We start from the raw sequence: 22,339 nt of genomic DNA, 5'->3' as shown, positions 1-22,339 counted from the left end.
CGAGAAAATGTGCCAGTTAAAACAAGTCTATAAAAATGTCCAATCAAAGGCATCCAGGGAAAGATACCTTGGTTCAAGAAGGCTGATGAAGTTCAGGGTCTCTGTCATCTGAGAAGTTTCTCCCTTGGCTGGAAGGGCACATGGTGAGCACAGTGTCATCTGCTAGTTTTCTGGCTTCCTGTTTCATGAAGCTTCCCAGGAGATGTTTTCTTTCTTCATCTCCAAAGCACTGGCTGATGGACTCTCTGCTTTGTGGTGCTGCAGCATTCTCTGCTCTCTCTGAATCTCCCATTCTCCAAAATGTCTCCTCTTTTATAGGACTCCAGTAAACCAATCAAGACCCACCCAAATGGGTGGAGACACATCTACTCTAATCCAGCTTAACAACAACTCTGGATTTGGTTACATCTCCAGGGAGATGATCTAGTTACATACAGTATTGAATAGGGATTATTCTGCCTTTACGAAATGGGATTTTGAATAAAACATGGCTTTTCAAGAGTACATACATTATTTCAAACCAGCACATCGTGTATTCATTAATTGATTTTCTTGTGTTGAACCATCCTTGCATACCTGGAATGAATTCTACTTGGTCATGGTGTATAATTCTTTTAATGTGTTGCTGGTTTTATTGAGGATTTTGCTAGAATTTTGTTGAGGATTTTTGCATCTATATTCATTAGAGAGATTGGTCTGTAATTTTCTTTTCTTGTAGTATCTTTGCCTGGCTTTGGTATGAGGGTGCTGTTGGCTTCATAGAATGAGCTAGGCAGCCTTCCTTCCTCTTCAATTTTTTTGAAGAGTTTGAGCAAGATTGGTACTAATTCTTTCTTGAATGTTTGGTAGAATTCACATGTGAAGCCATCTGGTCCTGGACTTTTCTTTTTTGGGAGCTTCTTAATGACTAATTCAATTTCTTTACTTCTGATTGGTTTATTGAGGTCATCTATTTCTTCTCAAGTCAATGTTAGATGTTCATGCCTTTCTAGGAAGTGGTCAATTTCATCTACATTGTCTAGCTTATTAGCATAAAGTTGTTCATAGTATCCTCTCATTACCTCCTTCATTTCTGCAGGGTCAGTGGTTATGTCTCCTCTACCATTTGTGATTTTATTTATTCAAATAAAATAAATAAAACAAAATCAAATCTCTCTTCTTCTTTTTGTAAACTTTGCTAAGGATCCATCAATGTTTTTTATTTTTTTCATAGAACCAACTTCTGGTTTTGTTGATTTTCTCGATTCTTTTCATGCTCTCAATTTCATTTATTTCTGCTCTAATCTTCACTATTTCATTCCTTTTGCTTGCCTTGCTGTTAGTTTCTGTTGTTTCTATAGTTCTTCCAAGTGAACAGTTAAAAACATTCCTCAATTTTTGCTGCTTTTTCTTTTTTGATATAGGCATTTAGGGCAATAAATTTTCCTCTTAGCACTGCCTTTATTTTGATATGTTGTGTATTCATTTTCATTTGCTTCAAAATATTTACTGATTTCTCTTGTAACTTCTTCCTTGACTCACTGGTTGTTTAAGAGTGTGTTTCCAACTTCATTCCTTTATGATCTCAGAAAGTGTTTTGCATGATTCCAATCTTTTTAAATGTATTGAGACTTGTTTTGTGACCCAGCATATGGTCTATCCTTAAGAACGATCCATGAGCACTTGAGAAAAAGGTGTATTCTGGTGTTGTGGGGTGTAATGTTCTATAAATGTCTGTTAAGTCTAGTTTGTTTATTGTGTTATTCAAATTCTGTTTCTTTACTGATCCTTTGTCTAGTTGGAGCCTGAGAAGCCTTGCAGGTGTATCCGAAGAGTAGTCAAACCATAAAACACAGCCACAAATGGATCCTGTCCATTGATGAAAGCAGGGAATTGAAGTCTCCAACTATTATGGTAGATGTGTCTATTTCTCTTTTCAGTGTTTGCCTCATGTATTTTGGAGCACTCCAGCTCAGTGCATAAATATTTATGATTGTTATGTCTTCTTGTTGAATTGTTCCTTTTTTTAATACATAGTGCCCTTCTTTGTCTCTTTTAATTGTTTTACATTTGAAGTCTAATTTGTTGGATATTAGCATAGCTACTCCTGCTTTTTTCTGATTGTTGTTTGCATGAAATATCTTTTCCCAACCTTTCACTTTCAACCTATGTTTATCCTTGGGTCTAAAATGTGTCTCCTGTAGACAGCATATAGATGGGTCGTGTCTTTTAATCCATTCTGTCAGTCTATCTCTTGTGATTAGGGAGTGTGGTAGTTAGATTCTGTTGTCAACTTGGCCAGGTGAAGGCACCTAGTTTTGTTGCTGCGGACATGAGCCAATGGTACATGAACGTCATCTGTTGCTGATTTACATCTGCAGTTGGCTAGGAGGTATGCCTGCTGCAATGAAGGACGTTTGACTTAATTGGTTGGTGCTTAAATGAGAGACCAAAACGTAGCACAGCCTAAGCAACTCGGCATTCCTCATCTCAGCATTCACAGCTCAGCCCACGTCTTTGGAGATGCAGAAAGAAGTCACCCCATGGAAAGTTGTTGGAACCCAGGGGCCTGCAAAGAAGGCCGGCAGAGACCATCCTGTGGCTTCCCATGTAAGAAAGAACCTCAGTGGAAACTTAGCTGCCTTTCCTCTGAAGAACTAACAAAATAAATCCCCTTTTATTAAAAGCCAATCCATTTCTGGTGTGTTGCATTCCAGCAGCTAGCAAACTAGAACAGGGAGTTTAATCCATTAATGTTTTGTGTTATTACTATAAGGGAAGTACTTTCTTCTACCACTTTGCCTTTTGGCTTTTATATGTTTTATCTAATTTTTCTTCTTTTTACCTTTACTGATAGTCTTCATTTCTACACTCTTCTCCACACCTCTCTGCTGTCTTTACCTATCTGTCTCTAGTAGCTCCCTTTAATATTTCTTGCAGAGCTGGTCTCTTGGTCACAAATTCTCTCAGTGATTTTTTTGTTTGAAAATGTTTTAATTTCGCCCTCATTTTTGAAGGACAATTTTGCTGGATATAGAATTCTTGGTTGGCAGTTCTTTTCTTTTAGTATCTTAAATATATCATACCACTGCCTTCTCGCCTCCATGGTTTCTCCTGAGAAATCTATGCATAGTCTTATTGGGCTTCCCTTGTATGTGATGAATTGTTTTTCTCTTGCTGCTTTCAAGATTCTCTCTTTTTCTTTGACATCTGACATTCTGATTAGTAAGTGTCTTGGAGTATGTCTATCTGGATCTATTCTCTTTGGGGTATGCTGCACACTTTCTGGATCTGTAATTTTAAGTATTTCATAAAAGTTGGGAAATTTTCAGTGCTAATTTCCTCCATTAGTTTTTCTCCTCCTTTTCCCTTCTCTTCTCCTTCTGGGACACCCACAACATGTATATTCATGCGCTTCATGTAGTCATTCAATTCCCTGAGTCCCTGCTCATATTTTTTCATTCTTTCACTTATATTTTCTTTTGCTTGTCAGATTTCAGATATCCCATCCTCCAGTCCACTAATCCTATCCTCTGCCTCTTGAAATCTAACATGCAGGTTTCCATTGTTCTTTTCATCTCTTCTACTGTGCCTTTCATTCCCATAGTTCTGTGATTTGTTTTTTCAGACTTTCCATTTCTTCCTTTTTTTCATCCCTTGCCTTCTTTATATCCTCCCTCAATTCATTGATTTGATTTTTGATGAGGTTTTCCATGTCTGTTCAAATATTCTGAATTAATTGTTTCAACTCCTGCATCTCATTTGAATTGTTGGTTTGTTCCTTTGACTGGGCCATATCTTCAATTTTCCTAGTATGATTCATTATTTTTTGCTGGCATCTGGGCATTTAATTTTTTTAATTAGTTTATTCTGGAGATTGATTTTGCTTTTCTTTTATCAACTCCAGTATTTCACTTGAAGTGTTGGTTTTTTCCTTTGACTGGGCCATATCTTCAGTTTTCCTAGTATGAGTCATTATTTTTTGCTGGCATATGGGCATTTAATTTCTTTAATTAGTTTATTCTGGAGATTGATTTTGCTTTTTTTTACCTAGGATTTTCTTGCTGAATGACTTTGTTCTTCTATCTGATCTCTGACATTCAGTTCCGCTTATTATAGAATTCTACTTTAGGTTTTGCTTTAACAGATCAGAATTTTTCAGTTCTTGTTTTCTTGTTTCTTGCCCTGCCTGTTGATGCCTTTTTTTCCCCCCTTAGGAGGTGTACTTAGGTATTATAGACCCCAGTCAGATTTTCCCAGACCAAACTGGCCTCCTCTCAGGAGGAAAGAGTCACCTGCATCAGTTTCCCCTGAGGGTGAGATCCATCAGGCTGAAAGACTTTCAACCTATGAAGCCTCTAGACTCTGTATTTTTCCTATCTTGCCCAGTATGTGGTGCTTGTCTGCCTGCAGGTCCCACCAGCATAAGGTGATGTGATAACTTTAACTTCAGCAGACTCTCCCTGCTGGGGTGTGGTTGAGACAGAGGAGAGGTTTAGGCTGGCTTTAATCACTTCAGTTTTCCAGACCCTGGAGTCTGAATTACTTGAGGGAGGGATTCCACCTGAGCTGGGTCCCACCCCTCTCCTAGGGAAGGCATAGCCTCCAGGCAAGCTTTCAGACAAGATTAATTCTGCCCTTGCCTGGGCAGTTGAGCCTGAGAAGCCTTGCAGTTGAATCCAAAGAGTAGTCAAACCATAGAAACACAGCCACAAAAAAAAGAAGAAGAAGAAAATCCCCCTTTTCAGAGCAGGACCCCTGTTCCTCGGGTTTGCCAACTAAGAGCTTATATTGGTACATTGCTCTGTGTATCTCCAGGTCCTACACGCCCCCTCCTATCCTTCAGGGCCCAAACCCTTTCAAGTGTTTTGTGCTGTCCAATCCAAAAAAGCCTGTTTTTTGTTTTTTTCTTTTTCCATCAGCCCTGCCCCCTCTGCATTAGGGCAAAACCCAGCAACCTCAGCTTTTACTCAAGGTTCAGCTGAGCTGGGGGCCTAGTTTTAGCAGTCAGATTTGTTAGTTAATTCCACAAATTTGAGCTTGGTTGTTCAGCCCCCTATTGCTAGTAAAGTCTCTTTCTTTTTCCCTCTGGGAATCAGCCTGTGGGGGAGGGGGGAGGGGTACCAGCCACCGCAGCTTGGGGGACTCACAGTTCTATTGGTGGGATCGGAGCTGGTCCAGCTTGTCCAGACTGTTACACTGTGTGTCTGATCACTGATATGGCCCCAGCGGTTGTTCTGTAGTGTTCCTGGTTATTTACTAGCTGTTCTCAAGGACGATTCAAATCCCACACCTCACTAAGCTGCCATATTGGTTCCTTTTCCCTAAAGGTTTTTTAACCTTTAATGGTTAAAAATTTTTTTTACTTGAGCCCCTAGTTGGTATTTGGCTGTAGGAAATTCAGTTCCAATCAAATTATTTCAGAGGCTCCTAGGGTGGGGAAGAGGCTTCCAGCTCCCAGTTATGACTTGTCAGCTCTTATGACTTCTTTTTGCTGTTACATTGCAAGCAGTATATTTAATGTCATTGGACTGAGCACACTAACATCAACTCTAGCTCCTCAAGTCTAAACTGGTATCTCCCATACCACCATCTGTGCTATTAGACTTTCTTCCCTGAAGGTAGCCAATATGGCAATCTCTCTTCCTCCTCCTGAGTTGATTTTACAAATTATGGGGAAAAGATTAACAAACACCAGGCAACACTGCTGTGGTAAAAATGACTCTTAATTGATAAACCTCATCTGGATAGGAGGACTGTGAATGGACTATACACCTGATGGAAGCTTTGAGTTTCTAAGAATGTGGAAATTCTTGTAATTGGCCATGTCTCTTACAGGGACCCTGGAGCTATACCTGAGACTGTTACAAGAGATATTACCTCCTGTAGGGCATCAGGATTCTCAACCAAGGTAATCCCTGTTCCTAACTACGTGGATCATGTCTTCTTGAACTTAAGCTGTCATTTTTGAGAAAGGGCCAGAAAAGAGTACTTGAGCTGCTGTAAGGACTCTGGTGACAGAGAAAATGTCCTGCTAGCATGTTGTGTTTCCTGTCCAATATTCTTCTAAATAATTGTAATGCTAAGTACAGCCTACTCAAATCAAGTGAGTCTAAATGTCTGGTTGAACCTAAGGAAAGCCCATCATGATCTTTGTAACAACTGCAAGAAGACCAGGAGTTTTTCAGATATCTCATAGTGTCTGAGTTTCCCCAATAATACTTTGCTATACACTGCCACAGTTGAACCTAATATTTTGTCATGTATGCAAGAGTCTTTTATCCTTCCTGTTAGTGTTTATTCAGAAATTTAACATGATAGTAAAGATGGTCACACCACCAAATACTGGTTCAAGTGTTATGAGCTCACCATATAGATGTATGCACTAACTGCTTCCAAACTACTTATAATTTTTAATACTTGCTGCAGTAAACTTTCCATTGAAAGGCTTTGATCCTCCAACTCCAACATCTATCATTTCTGCTATGCTTCAGTGATTTTTCTGACTACAATTCAAAATTCTCCTTTCCACTTACTGGTGCTGCACTTCTGTATGTTGCATCAGTTTTTGGTAAATATGCAACATCAATAAAAGATTCTTCCCTGAGAGCCAGTCCAAAATATGTTTCCAGTTAATACAGGATTTTGTCTCAGAGAAGATGTTTTAGCTTCTGGGCTGCTAAAGTAAATATCATACAATGGGTTGGCTTAACAACAAGAATTTACTGGCTCACAGTTTCAGAGGCTACAAGGCTTGCTTCCCTCAGGGTAGGTACCTTCTGACTGACCATCAATCTTTTGAGTTCCTGGGCTTTTCTGTTACATGGCAAAGCACATAGTGGTGTCTTTTCCTTTCTCTTCCAGATTTCCTTGACTTCCAGATTCTGGCTGCTCCCCATGGCTTCTCTTTCTCTTTCTATATTCAATTTCCTTTGCTTATAAGGAATTCAGCTATACTGCATTAAGGTACACCCTCTTTCAGTTTGGGCACTCCTCAACTGATGACATCTTCAAATGGGTCAACATCCACAGGACCAGGGGTTGAGACCTGAACATGACTTTGCAAAGGACATGATTCAATCCCCAGCTAGAGGATAAGGATCTTTGACCTATTCAAGCATCGATACTGCAGATTTACTTTTGCCTTCCAGCAAAGACTAATTTTAGAATACACATTTTGTTAATTACCATTGATTTGAACAGCAACTTTCCAGAAGAAAATATCAAATAAATTAGTAGTTTCTAGGGGCTAACATTACCTTAAAAAGATACACAAAATAATTCTAAGTCTATTCTCTCAATAAGTTTGCAGCTTAGTTGGAAAAATACTCATGATTTTTACTGAAATAATGTGATTGCATATAATGCATATTGAAATGCAATATAAACATTTAACTAAGAGTGGCAAAATTTAAAATAATGATTCTTTCTCCATAAAAATTGTGTAATAGTAACAACTTCAAAGCTGGCAGTAAGAATGAATATAATTGCATATAAGTTATTGTCACTTTAGCTGATAAATAAAAAATACCCACCAAACTTTATTTGTACCATATTTATAAAATATAGGCATTTGTATGCTCTTGAGCTATTATTTTAAAATCACTTTTGTTAAATTTTAATGCCTTCTTTAATATCCTAAAACAACTTCACCCATATTTTTTTAAATGATGATACTGCTGCTTAAAATATATTCTTGGAAGTTAATAACAGGAATAAAACTTACATGTGCTAACATGCAACAAATAAAGCCAAACAACTGTCATAATATGTTGTGCTACTAATTTAAGTGACTGCACTCTCAAATTATAATAGAAAATATTCAGAAAATATTAAAGCAAAAATATGCTACAATGACCATGGAGTACCTGACTGAGGACATGCCTCTAGCCACTCACTGTCCCTATTCCTCTATCCCCTCAACACATACATTTTACATTCATTACTTGTGGAAAACCAGTCTTCTTGAGATTTAAATTATGTGTGTCTTTCAAAACACATTCTTTCCCTAAAATGGGGCCACCCAACCCTGCATGAAGTAGAATATGATTAGAGGTCAAAACGAATCAAACAAGAAAATAGGCCAGACTGATCAGTGTGGGCTATGCTAGGAGGGGGAAGACACATTCATTCATGTATGGTCTTTCAATTAACACATATTAGATTCCCAATGTTTCAGATAATGTGCTAGATGTGAGTGATGAAAAAATGATTAGAACATAGGCTCTACCTTGGAGGAATTTCATAAAACAAGGAAAAGAAACATGCAAATAGTAGCATGCCAAAGAAACACTGAGTTATCAAAAGTTGCATTAAAACAATTTCTTTAATTAGGGGCAGAGAATTTTAGACTATCTAAAAGAAAGTTACTGCTCCTACAGGAATTTTAGGGAAAAAAAGTAGAGGTGCATGTTTAAGCAATGAGGGTTTAGCTGTAAAATCTAATTATCATAGAATGTTTTCATTAAATCTACATTTTGCTACAAAAACAATGTCCTTCTTTCCTTCAATACAGAACTTGTAATAAAGTCTTAACATTTTTTCTCTTACTTCTGTTATCAAAACAGCATAACATTGGTCAACACAATTATGAATATGTGTAGTTTTTAAATTTCTTCTCCCAGTCCTAGTGTCCAATAAAGCTATCTATACAAAGAACAAATCATATTCTCTAGTTAAAAGATCAAATTATATTCCATTGGAGTTATAAAAACTCATGCTGAAGGAGAGTTTCTGAATTTGTACATGGTAAAGTAATAGCATAAAGGACGGAGTGGTTGGATTTAAGAGGGGGTGAGCATAAAAAAAGGCTTCTTAGAGTGTGTAACAACATAATTAAATGATTAAGGGTAGGTAGGTCATTGGCAGTGGTAGGAGAAGGACATCCACTTAGACTTCCTGAAATATTCCAGCTAGCCAAATAATCTAAACAAAGAACTCAAACAGGGGAAAGACATGGCATTTAAAAAGTACTGCGCAATTGTTGCTGGGAACATTATGAAACATAATGCAAATGTCAGAACTGCTGTTGAAAAAGAATATAAAATAAACATTTTATTGAAATAAGTATAATAATAATAACTATCAGGGGCTGAGAGGAAGGGTTAGAATAAGGGGAGGAAGAGAATGATTGAATATCTCATCTTATATATACAGAGAATCAACACCTACATTTTAATTTTTAGTGTTAAAAGAGAAATCTTGGTTCATTTGCACATCTGTCTAGTTTTCTTTCTTCTAGAGAATACTATTTAAAATGAAAATAAGATGTGTAACTTCCAAATCACAATATATAAAATATCTAAATAAAGAAAATCTGAGGATGGTAAAATGTAGGGGGTGGGTGGGAAATAAAGCCCCCAAATAAAGGTATAAAAAAAAATACATGAAACTAAGTATGTCAGTTATGAAAAAAATACATAACTACTAAAAGGCAAAGATTATAAGGTTAGATTGATCAAATGCTGTTTATACTTAAAATAACACAGATACGTAAAAGTAAAGTTATAAATAAATACACCAAGAGAATATAAATATAAAGAAAGCATGGGTTACCAATATCAACATTAAGCAAAATTTTAAGGCCAAAAGCATTAAATGTTACAAACTCATACATTACAATCCACAATGAGAGAATAAATTTTAAGTTATGAAATAATTTAACATTGAAGTTCTCTGTCTTTAATAGATGAATTACATAAAAATAAGAATATAAATAACTGCACAAGATAATTAGAAGAATAACCCAAGGAAAATGGCAGAACAGGGTGCACTGAGAATCAGTCCCTCACTAAAACAATCACAGACTGAGAAAAAATTGACACAATCAACTTTTTTTCAAACTCTGGAATCTAATTTGAAATTTACAGCAAACAAGGGACTGCTTAATGAAGAAAGGGGAAGCTGAATTTTGGTAAGAGAACACTGTGTTGTTTTTCCCATCTCACTACCATGCTCTATTCCTTAGCATAAGGTGCTGGTGGGGACGGTGGGAACGGCCACCCACATTTACATTGATCTGGTTCACTGAGGATTCACAAGTCTTACTTTTGTTTTTCACTACCTGCCCACTCCTCAGGCTGGAGTGGATTTCTGGACAGTGGTAATATCTTTTGAAAGATTCAAGGCCATACACGCTCCATGCCCACCTGCAAAAAGGGAATGCAGACAGGACAAGTAGCTGACAGAACCCATAGACTTGGGAACAGGAGTTTGAGGGGAAAGGTTATTGAGGGAATAAGGGCTGAGAAGGGTCACCACATATACAAGGAAAAACAAAGTACAACACACAAGTCCAGGATAGAATATGTGCTGGTTTGAAAATATTATGTACCCCAGAAAAGCCATGTTTTAATCCTGATTCAATCTTTTGGAGGAAGCCATTTCTTTTCATCCTAATTCAATACTTTAGGGAGAAATTTTTTAATAGATGACCACCACAGAGATGTGACATGCCCAATTGTGGGTGTGACCCTTTGATTAGATGGAGACATGACTCTGCCCACTCCAGGTGGGTCTTGATTAGTTTACTGGAGTCCTTTAAAAGAGGAAACATTATGGAGAGAGCTGAGCTGACAAAGATGCCGACACTTGTAGAACAGAGCCACAGATGTTTGGAGATGCTTGGAGTCCATCAGACATAGCTATGAGATATTAAGCAAGCCAGAACCTGGAGAGAGCCAAGGGAAGCCAAAAGCCAGCCCCAGAGAAGCAAAGTAAGGAACCCCCCTACAGGAAGAGAGGCTGAAAGCAATGGAGCCCAGGAACAAGGGACCAGCAGATGCCAGCCACGTGACTTACCAGCTGACAGAGGTATTCTAGATCCATCAGCTTTCTTAAGTGAAGGTAACTTCTTGTTGGTGCCTTAATTTGTACACTTTTACTTCCTTAGAACTCTAAACTTGTAACTTATTAAATTCCCTTTATAAAAGCCATTCCATTTCTGGTATATTGTATTCTAGCAGCTTTCAAACTAATGCATGCTCAGAAAAAGACCTAAGAGGTTCTTAGGCTTCCATTACTCATGGATCTATGGGCTCCACATAAGCATAAGGTGAAGGCTAAGGTGTAGTTGAAGGCAGCCTGGCTTAGTGCTGAAGGAGTGCCCAAGCTCAGAACCAAGCTGCAAAGATGGGGAAAGTACTTTTTTTTTCTTTTTGGTTCCAGGTGTTTAAGGAAATCTCTGTCAGTTCTTGGCTGACCACTGAGATAATGGAACAGAGTCTTTAGTGACCACATAAGATAAGAATTCAGTCCTTGCAAAAAATAATTTAGGAAAGTTGTTAATCAAATGGACAACTAAAGCCATCAAAAATCAACAAAAGAAAATCCTGGGGAAGGGGGAGAATCTGATTTCCAGAGTTACTACACTGCAATATTCAAAGTGCCCAATTTTCAACAAAAAATTTCGAAGGCACATAAATTCAGGACAGTATGGCCCATTCACAAGGACAAAAAACCGACAGAAACTATTCTTGACAAACCCAGACTTACTAGACAAAGACTCTAAATCAACTTTAAATATCCTCAAAGCACTAAGGAAAACATGTACAAAACAGTAAAGGAAACCAGGAACATGATGTATGAAGAAAATGATAACACCAATAAAAAGACAGAAATTATAAATGGGAACTAAACAGAAATTCTGAAGCTGAAAAGTACAATAACTGAGATGAAAAATTCACTATAGAGGATTAATAGCAGATCTGAACATGAAGAAGAAAAGAGTCATTAAACTTGAAAATAGGTTAACTGCAATTATCCAGTCTGAGCAAGAGAAAGAAAAAAGAAAAGCAGACAGAGCAAAAGAAATCTGTGGGACACCATAAAGTGTGCCAACATATCCATTATGGGAGTAGGAGAAGAGAGAGAGAAAGGAGCAGAAAGCATATTTGAAGAAATAATGATTGAAAACTTCACAAATTTGATGAAAGATATGAATGAACCTACATTCAAATAAGTTCAACGAATATCAAGTAGGATAATCTCAAAGAAATTCACACTGATACACATTATAATTTAGCTGGTAAAAGCCAAAAACAAAAGGAGAATCTTAAAAGCAACAAGAGAGTAATGACTTATAACTTACAGTGGATCCTAGGATTAACAGCTGATTTCTCATTAGAAACCATGTAAACTGAAAGAGATCAGGATGCTATATCTAAAGGCTAAAAGAAAAAACTGTCAATCAAGAATTCTATATCTGGCAAAATATTCTTAAAAAAAATGATGGTGGGTGTGATGGTGGCTCAGCAGGCAGAATTCTTGCCTGTTATGCTGGAGACCCAGGTTCTACTCCTGGTGCCTGTCCATGCAAAATATATATATATATATATATATATATATAATAATAATGTTGGGCAGGCAACAGTGGCTCAGTGGCAGAGTTCTCGCCTGCCATGACGGAGACCCGAGTTCAACTGCCGGTGCCTGTCCATGCAAAAAAAAAAGAAGGTGAAATTAAGACATTCAAAGATAAATAAAAGCTTTATTTATTATAAAAGTTTTGGGAGTTCACTACTAGCAACTTGCCCTACAAGAAATGCTAAAGGGAACACTTCACATTGAAAGGAAAGGACAGTAAATAGTGGCCTGAAGCCATACAAAAAAACAAAGAACTCCAGTAAAGTCAACCACACAGGTAATATGAAAAGCCATTATTATTTTATTTCTGGTTTATAACTCTTTATATTTCCTACATGACTTATAAGACAAATGTAAAAAAAGTTAAGTCTATTAAGGGCCACACAATTTATAAAGACCTAATTTGTAGCAACAACACTGTAAAGAGGGTGGGCAGAGCTGTATAGGATCAGAATTTCTGTATATTATTGAAGCTAAATTGGTATGAATTCAAACTAGATTGTTCTAAATTTAGGATGTTAATCCTAATCCCCATGGCAACCACTAAAAAATATAAATGAAAGGAAATGAGAAGAGAATCAAGATAGTACACTATAAAAAATCAATGAAATATAAAAATCAGTAATGGAGGACATGAGGAACAAAAAGGTATAAGACATACAGAAAATAAATATAAATGAAAAGTTTGGTTTAATAGCTATATGCTGAATCCAATAAATAGAATATACAAGTAACAATTATGGAAAAGTTAAAAACTAGACTATAAAATTAGAAAACTCAATTTAAAAAAAAATTGAAATTGAAACAGGCTTCTGAATCTTATTCCAATGAAATTAAACTAGAAATAAACAAACTAAAAATAAACAAAACACATAGTAAAATATACTCTCCTAAAACCCTTGGATCAAAGAAAAAATCAAAACAGCAATCACAAATTAAAAAATTAAAAACTAATTTACAAAATTTGCACATAACAAAACATCTATCTTTGCACAGAAGTCAGATTATTTCCTTATGACAGATTTCTGGAAATGGAGTGGAAATGAAGATCACTGGAGTTGAACTGGGGAAGTCAAGTAAGTTTTGGGCTAATGAGTTAAATGGTTCATTCATGTGGGCAATGGAAATTCACCATATGAAAGCTGGTGACCAACAAGAACAAATTTTCCAACTCTGCAAAAAAGAAAACTCTTAGCTTCAATACTAATAGAACCAACCTGTAATTTTTGCTGCCTTTTCTTCTTGGTTCACTCGGTTCTCATCGTCTTCTTCATTATCTTCTTCAAAGTCATCTAAATTGCCAATGTCAGCCTGCTTCATACTCATCAAACTAGCCAAACTTTGCATGTCTTCATCCCTACATTAATGATTCAGAATATAATACACAGTTCATTAAATGACATTGTTGGAAAACAACAGTTTCTTAAAATATGAATATTAATATATTCCTTATTTCTATAAGATTAATGTTCTTTTAAACAGTTATGCTAGAATACTAAAAACTTAAATACTCATATTCATTCATTTTTAAATGACATTTTTAATAAGTAAAAAGAAAACAGGATTAAAACTAACTCGTTAGGAGTTAGTTTAGTTCTATGCTTCAAATCTAAGGAAGACTAAATTTTCTTCATGGGATTAAAGTAAATTTTCCTGATTATGAAGTCCAAAAACAAAAACATGTCCTAAAACAGTGGTATAGGTTGCAAATCAAATGCGATTTAGACTTTGCAATATGCCAACTTTCAAAAGGGGAATGAGTACAGAAGTTCTTAATCTAAAGCCCTCACCTTTTAAGTCTAGGCATAGAATTTCCATTTCTTCTCTCTTTAGACTTCCACTCCAAATATATATTATCCCTTTCACTATACCCACAACATGCACTTAACCTTTGATTTGACTGTATTCTATAATTGAGGGAATTTTTTTTTTTGGTCTGTTCTAGTTATGTTTACCTCTCACATTATCTGATTAGAATTTTACTCTTTTAGGAGATTAGAAGTGGGTCTAGGAGAATTATCTTCATGTAAAACCTATTTAGTGCTTAAGGGATTTTTAAAAAGGATAATGATTTCAGAAAAAGGTTTAGCTAACTGTACCTTTTTATGCAATTTTTGGGTGGATGGGACAAAGAATATGAATTGGCAAAAGTTCCTGTAGTTCTTTCATCTCTTTTATCCTAAACTTTTTAGTTTGAGTTCCACTCATGTCTCAGCTATATCAAACAGCTGTACTCTACAGACTACTTACACTGAACACTAATATAAAACGTACTTTACAGACTACTTACACTGAAGACTAATATAAAACAGTCATGACATCCTGTAATACACTACTTAAAATCTGAAACCAACTGTAATCACTTTTGTATTATTTTCCATCATTTGGAATAAAAAAAAAGTTTATAACAAGCTGTTCACATAATTCAGCCTCTGAAACAAAGAATGACGGAAAAGATTGGTATGCTGTAGGATGTTCTCAACTGCTACCAGTCTACTAAGTCAAAAGCTATTTATCTAGGTGTTTTGAAACACAATTTGAAGACTATTTGGCAAAAGAAACTCACGTGGCTTTTCCTTCGCGAAGGAAAATGCAAGATAAAGAAAACTGGAGAGTGGCAGACACAACTTTTTTAGACAATGGCTTGAATTTTAACTTGACATCAGTCTGAGTTGGCATAGGGCTTGCATACTGTTTCATGTTGATGTTGCTAGTAGCGAGAGCTTTCCTTCGACCAGAAGGGGATTCCTGAAAGGTAAACATTAATTACGTATTTTGGTCTTATTTGCTTTATATGTTTTTAAATACTATTTTGATACAATTGAATAAAAACTGGCAATTTTCTTCTCCAGTGAAATCCTAGAACACAACAATTAATTAAAATTATGTTGAAATTATGTCACAAGTAGTACATCTACAAGTAAGGCAGATACAAAATTGGAGAGAGCTGGCCCAGGCAGAAACAAGGGAAGAATAAACAACTCCTAAATACACCAGGAAAACAAAAGCAAGAAATAAGACAGAAAGTCTTTGCGGTTACTATGAGATGAGAATCTAGCATAGGACTAGCTATCATTGTATTCAAAAATTATTTTCCTTCCATTGATTATATTTAATGTAACCTAATGATATTTCTCCTTTCTGAGCACCTATAATTTGTTATAGAACTCCCAGCCTACATGGCATTCTACTCCATTTTTGCCTACAGTATCTGAATTCTACCTACCTTGTAACTTGGGCATTATTTCTTCTCAGGGCCTTTTCTGATTACTCTATTCCATAGTTCTCTCTCTCTTCCCTGAGACCACACATATCAAAGAAGACAAAGAATTGATTTCTCAGATCCTATGCCCATGGTAGACATTACTAACAAGCCCCAGCAGAGCTCAAAATTCTTCCAAACTGAGCTATTGCCAATACATCAGAACTAGAACACAAAATGAAACCTATTTACTCTCAAAGGTATTTAATACTACATTAATAGGCCATCTTGTTCTATAATTATCCTTTAAAGATTGATAGCCTAGGAGAACAATGAAAACAGGAGAGCAAAATAAGGAATGGGCATTAGCTCTGTTTAAGGAACTGTGTAAATGCTGGAGAGATATGATGATGAATAACACATAATTCCTGACTTTGTGCTCTAGTGGCAAGGGAAATTTTACATGTAGGATAATCTGTAAATAACTCAGAGGTTATATACCATCTTTCCTTGTAGCTACTGGTCTGAGATTTGAGACCTAAATGTAAGGCCTAATTACAGAGCTGTATGACCTTAAGCAAGTCAGTAAGCTTGAGTCTTGGTAATCTTCCCTATAAAATTAAAAAGGCTGTACAGAAATCCATTCAAGCTTTACAATTATTTTCCTTAAAATCACCTAATTTTTCTACCAAGGCAGGAAAAACCAATCATTAATAACTTTACATTGTTATTTAATAAACCTTTATTTTTCCTATGGTTGACAAAATTGCCTAAAATAAGGATACATTAATTTAATCATAATATTAAAGCAGCCTTTTCCAAATAACTGATAATTCTGCCCAGCAGAATAAGTAAAAATGTAATGTAGCATCCCCAAAGAATACCTCATTTTAAAATGTGGTCTTATCTGTCAGATTATGCACAGCAAATTTATACAGAACTATTAGTGCATGTAGATACCTTATGAATGAATTTCAAAAATGCATCAAGCACTTGAGAAGGATTTAAGCCCTCTCAGAAGAAATACTTAAGAATATGCAAATACCTTCAACTGAATCAAGTTGAACAGATGTGACTACCCCAAACAATACAAATGTTCTTTCCCTGGTCGCTACTGTCAATCAAAGAGTAAGATTAAGGTCCAAGGTTTTGACAATGTGCAAAATGAAAAAGTACGATCAGGGAGTATCAATTTATTACACTGATATGAACAATAATCTCTTATTGTACCTTTAGAATAGCTAACAACTTCTACCTACAATATAGGATTTAAAGTCTTTATTTTGAAAGTATGACATGCACACTGCCACACATTATTTTCAATTTTTGTTAAACAAATTGGTTTCATAAAGTATGACACTGTCCCTTAATAGTAATTATTTAATTTTATAACCAAATAAAATAGGAAAATTGAGATAACTTGTAAATGAGCATAAGCGTGAAATCTCAGTTAAAGGATGTTTACTGCAAATGTAGAGTTTTGATGATTCACATTCCATCAACTTAATTTTTAGACTAAAAATAATGGAAAAGTTTTTCTGCTGAACTCAGTTTTATGGCAAAAGAGTGTTTCATGTATTTGGTAAATCAGTGTCTGGAACAATAGGCATAAAAACTACTGATTTCTAACTGCAATTAGCAGTACCACTGAATTAAACAATTGTTTGCTCAGCAATAATAAAAACAGTTCTTTGTTGCATAGTGCAGGCAGGTGAGCAGAATAGAGCTCTTTTAAGAGCCTACTACATCCTTTCCCAATACTAATACAAAACCTCACTAGAGTTTGTGTCCTTGATGAAAAGGACTGTGAATGGTGTTTCTGGTGATTCTTTACCCATTTCAAACACTGTCAAAATGTCTGCTTGAAATTAGTGGAGTGAGCATCAAGGTCACAGTGTAATACATCCCTGGGAACATTCCCCCTTAGAGACAGCTAAATAAAAGAACAGATTCAATTCATTTGGAACTCTGGAGAAATAGAAACTGGAGAAAAACTCCACAAACACTGAATCAAAGAAAAAAAATCCCACCTAAAAAGAAGAGGTGGGAGAACCGTTAGGACTTGGCAGTCTGCATCCCTCCCCCACACTTGGTTCTATGTAATTTACTAGACGCAGAGCAGCAGCACTTCAGCCTGGGCACCTACTGCCGTAGATGCTAACTAGAGGGCCACCCAACACAGTGATGCAGAGTGCCACACACACTCAGGCATGGGGACCCCAGGCCATATGGACAGAAGGTAGGACTTTAGCATTTGGCATGCATGCACATACAAAGTGGTCCCAGAGGATCAAGAACAACTTGGAGAACTATTGGTAAGCTGTGTACACTCCTTATTCTAGTGAACCTAAACAAACAAACAAAAATACCTTGATGTCTTTTGACACTGACCCCACCTGGTTTCATGGGTCCGAATCTCTAATGGGGAAGTAACTGAAGGCTGAAAGCCTGCAGGAAAAAGGGAAACTCAACTGCTGTAAGGCAGGACAGACCCTCAGCTGAAAGCTGGAATGAAAATATGGCCCAGAGGTCAGAAGGGGAGTTGAGCAAATCTTGGCTGCTGGGAAGAAAATCTGTATAAAATCCAAGAGAACAGACCAGGACCCATAGAGGAAGAACAGAAGAAAGGAAATTCTCTCCTGTAGAAGAAAGAGTTGCATATAACAGGGTAATCTTAAATTAAGCATACTGCCCATGCTCAGGGTAAGAGGCAGGTATAGAAAGACCTGAGAAAATCCTAAAAGCTAAGCATTGGTTGCTCTACAAGTTCTGAGTAAGTGAACAAAGCATTGAAGAAGGGTCTTAGCACACAAATAATCTATCCTAAAACCCTAGGTGGGAGGGAGAAATTGACTTCCAGAATTAGCTTATCAAAACAAATGTCAGGCATCAACAAAAGATAATAAACCATTCTAAGAAACAGGAAGAGATGGCTCATTCAAGGGAATATATGAAAACTTCAGAGAAAACATAATGGATGTTCCTCTCTTGGTGTTCAATTCAAGGAGCTAAAGGAAAATATGGAGAGAAATAAACCAAATATGCACATAGAACTAAAGAATATAAAGAAGACAATATGTGAACAAAAAGAAGAATTAGGAAAATTTAAAAAGAACCTAATAGAACTTAAAGGGATTTAAAAAAAATTTAATAGAGATTAAAAATACTAGAGGCATTCAACAGATTTGGCAGGCAAGAAAAGAATCAGAGAATGACAAGATAGGACAATCAAAGCCACGCAATCGGAAGAGCAGATAGAGAAAACAATGAAAAAAAAAATGAGCAGAGCCTAAGGAACCTGTGACAACATGAAACATTCTGGGAGTCACAGAGGGAGAGAAGGAAAAAGGTGCAGAAAATTGAGGGAATGATGGCCAAAGAAAAATCCCAAATCTCATGAAAGACAGAAATATACATGTCCAAGAAGCACAGCAAACAAAAAACAAGATAAACTGTAATAGTCCTCCTCTAAGATATATATTAATCAAAATGTCTAATACAAAAGATAAAGAAACATTTATGAAAGCAGCGTGATAAAAATGATTCATCACATACAAGGAAAAACTCATTAAGACTAAGTGCCAATTTCTCATCAGAATCCAGGGGGACAAGAATACAATGGTATGACATATTTAAGATACTGAAAAAGAAAACTGCCAGCTCAAAAATCTTTATCCAGCAAACCTGGCCTTCAAAAATAAAGACATTCACAGATAAAAACTGAGAGAATTCATAGTCAAGAGACACCCTATAAGAAATGGTAAAGGGAGTTCTTCAAGTTGAAAGGAAAGAATGGGAGCTAGTAGTCTGGAGGTACGAAGAAGTGAAGATCTCCAGTAAAGGTAATTACATGGGTAAATGCAAAACCCAACAGAACAGTATTGTCAGTATGTAATTCTACTCTGTATTTCCTGTAAGATTCAGAATTCAATCCAATAAGAAATAATCATATTTCCATTTGTGGACATGTAAAATATAAAGAAGTAGTGTATAACAAAAGTAATATAAAGAGGAGAAACAGAGGGGTATAGAAGCAGAGACTGTATCCTATTGAAGTTAGACTGTTATCTTTTTGAGCTAAAGTTCATAGACTTATTAGATTATTTAATACAAACCCCAAGGTAACCATGAAGAAAGTATTTAAAATATATGCAGAAATGGACAAGAGAAAAGGATCAAACAATTACATCACAAAAGATAAAGTATACACAAAAGAAGGCTGCAATAAAGGAAAGGAGGGACAAATAAATTAAAAGATGAACAAGAAACACAGGGCAAATAGCTGTAGTCCTGCCTTATCAGTAATTACACTGAATGTAAAGGGATTAAACACCATGTGCTGGATTGAAACTGTTATCTACACCAGAAAAGCCATGTTCTTCTAATCCAATCTGTGGGTGCAGACCTATTGTGAGCTGGACTTTTTGATTAGGTGGTATCCATAAAGATGTGACCCCACCCATTCATAATGGATCTTAAGTAGCTCACTGGGGTCCTTTAAGAGAGGAACACATTGGAGAAAGCTCTGACAGACATTTAGAGATGCTGACAGAGCCATTTGAAATTAGGGGCCCGTAGAGATGGACAGCAAACACGGCCATGTGCCTTCCCCTGCGACAGAGAAACCCCAGATTCTATCAGCTTTTCTTGAGTGAAGGTATCTACTGGTTGGTACCCTAATTTGGACATGTTTATGGCCTTAGAATTGTAAATTCGTAATTTAACAAATCCCCTTTGTAAAAGCCAATCCATTCCTATATTGCATTCCGGTAGCTTTAGCAAACTGAAACACTCCATTTAAAAGACAATGGACAAAAAAAGCACATTCCAACTATATCCAAAGACACAAATAGGCTGAAAATATTCCATGCAAATAGTAACTCAAAAGATAGCTGGGGGAACTACATTAATCTTGGACAAAGTAGACTTTACATAAAGGAAAACTGTTGCAAGAGATAGAGGGACACTAGATATTAATAAAAGGGTCAATACACTAAGAAAAAACAACAATCATGAACACTGATGCTCCTAACCACAGTGCCCCAAAATACATGAGGCAAACATTGACAAATTGAGGGAGAAATAGACACCTCTACAATAATAGTTGGGGATGCTAATACAACACTTTTATCAAAGGATAGAACACCTAGACCAAAGATCAATAAGGAAATGGATAATGTGAAAAATACTATAAATGAACTAGCTCTAACATACATATATAGAACACTACACCCAACAAGAACAGAATACACATTCTCCTCAAGTACACATGAATCATTCTCCAGGAGAGATCACATGTTAGGTCACAAAACAGTCTTGGCAAATTTTAAAAGAATGAAATTATACAAAGCATCTTCTCTGAACACAATGGAATGAAGCTGGAAATCAATAATAGAGGGAGAACTAGAAAATCCCAAAATACAAAGGAGTTAAACAACACACACTTAAACAATCAGTAGTTCAAGGAGGAGAGTCATAAAAGAAATCAGAAAATATCATGAGATTAATGAACTATTTCATAGAAAATATATTTCAAAGTAAAATTAAGCAGAAAAAAGCATAGGGATATTTCATAACTCTAATCCCAGTTTCATGAGTTTTCACCCTTTAGAACCACTTAGTATAAATATTTACTCATCCAAGATGGATATCATTGCTATCATCAGTACTATAAAAAGGAATGAAATAAATGATTGCACTGTTATATTAGCATATCTGTACACCTTACAGTCCTTCTTTTAAGAACTAGAGGTCAGAGAGAGTTACTGATATTATTGTCAGGGTCCTAATGCTACTTCAGCTCAAATGCAGATTGGGTGAGAGGAAAGGAATGAGAAAAAAAAAATACAAAGGATTCCTAGAGGAAGGAAGTTAGATGACAAAAGTCAATAAAAAGCAAGGGTTTAAATGTTTCTGCCTCTGGGCTTATGTTTATTGATCTGTTTGTGAATCAGGTAATATTTGGAGGGGGAGTTAGTTCAAAATCCTTGAAACACAGGCAAGAATGTATACATTTTAATAACATAAGTATATTACTCTAAAGTAGATATTCAGTATTGAGGTATACATTTATTTATTTTCTCCATTTCAAGATTGGTGAGCACTAAATAAGCTTTAGTGTTCATTTTAAAACAACACCAAACAAAGCTAGGAGAGGTTATTAAGAATTTAGATACCTGGATCCCATCCCTAGAGATTTAAAAGTAGAACTAGAAAGGGACCTAGGAATCTGCCACATTTTTAATAAGTAATCCCCCACCCCTGCCTTGCACATACACATACCTCTACTACCAGGTGATTCTGGTATAGTTAATATAGAATCACACTTACAGAAATACTTCCCCCAGAAAGCTCTTACATAAATTTATTTTACTCAAAATATCTCACTCTCATTTTTCATAACTATTCTTACTGTTATAAAAAGACTTAGACTAGGGAAGATGGCCGACTAGAGCAGCTCGAGATTAGCCCTTCTCCATGGAAAAGTTAGAGAAGGGACAGAGGGGCGACTGAGGTGGCAATTTGGGGGTGTGGCTGACCTGGGAGAGCCTTCTGCACCACATCTGGCAGCCCTGGTTGCAGAGCCTGAGGAACTGAGAGGTAGAAAGCTGGAGCCTGGCACGGAGGCATGGAGGTGGGGAGCCGCGGAGCCCACGGGAGTGCATGGAAGGGAGCACGGGACTAGGAAGTAAGCCAGGCCACATTCTCTGGGTGCACGACCCTTACCACTGCAGCCCTGTGACAGGTGATTTACCCCACATCCCATGTACCCAAACCCCATCACTCACTCCCATT

The 22,339-nt window shown here is 36.4% G+C and overlaps 1 protein-coding gene across 19 annotated transcripts in view; it reads right to left on the bottom strand.

Moving 5' to 3' along the window:
- EHBP1 (EH domain binding protein 1) overlaps nucleotides 1-22,339 on the bottom strand; it is a 559,717-nt gene that overhangs the window by 250,481 nt on the left and 286,897 nt on the right. For all 19 annotated transcript variants that reach the window (XM_077134347.1, XM_077134350.1, XM_077134348.1 and 16 more), the window contains 2 exons: nucleotides 14,909-15,090; nucleotides 13,560-13,699 (listed from right to left, as the gene is read on the bottom strand). In XM_077134347.1, coding sequence (XP_076990462.1) covers nucleotides 13,560-13,699; nucleotides 14,909-15,090 — 322 coding nt within the window. The remainder of the gene's footprint in view (nucleotides 1-13,559; nucleotides 13,700-14,908; nucleotides 15,091-22,339) is intronic.

Source organism: Tamandua tetradactyla, chromosome 17, assembly GCF_023851605.1.
Source record: "Tamandua tetradactyla isolate mTamTet1 chromosome 17, mTamTet1.pri, whole genome shotgun sequence".
NCBI lineage: Eukaryota > Metazoa > Chordata > Mammalia > Pilosa > Myrmecophagidae > Tamandua > Tamandua tetradactyla.
This window is presented reverse-complemented; position numbering and strand designations above follow the sequence as displayed.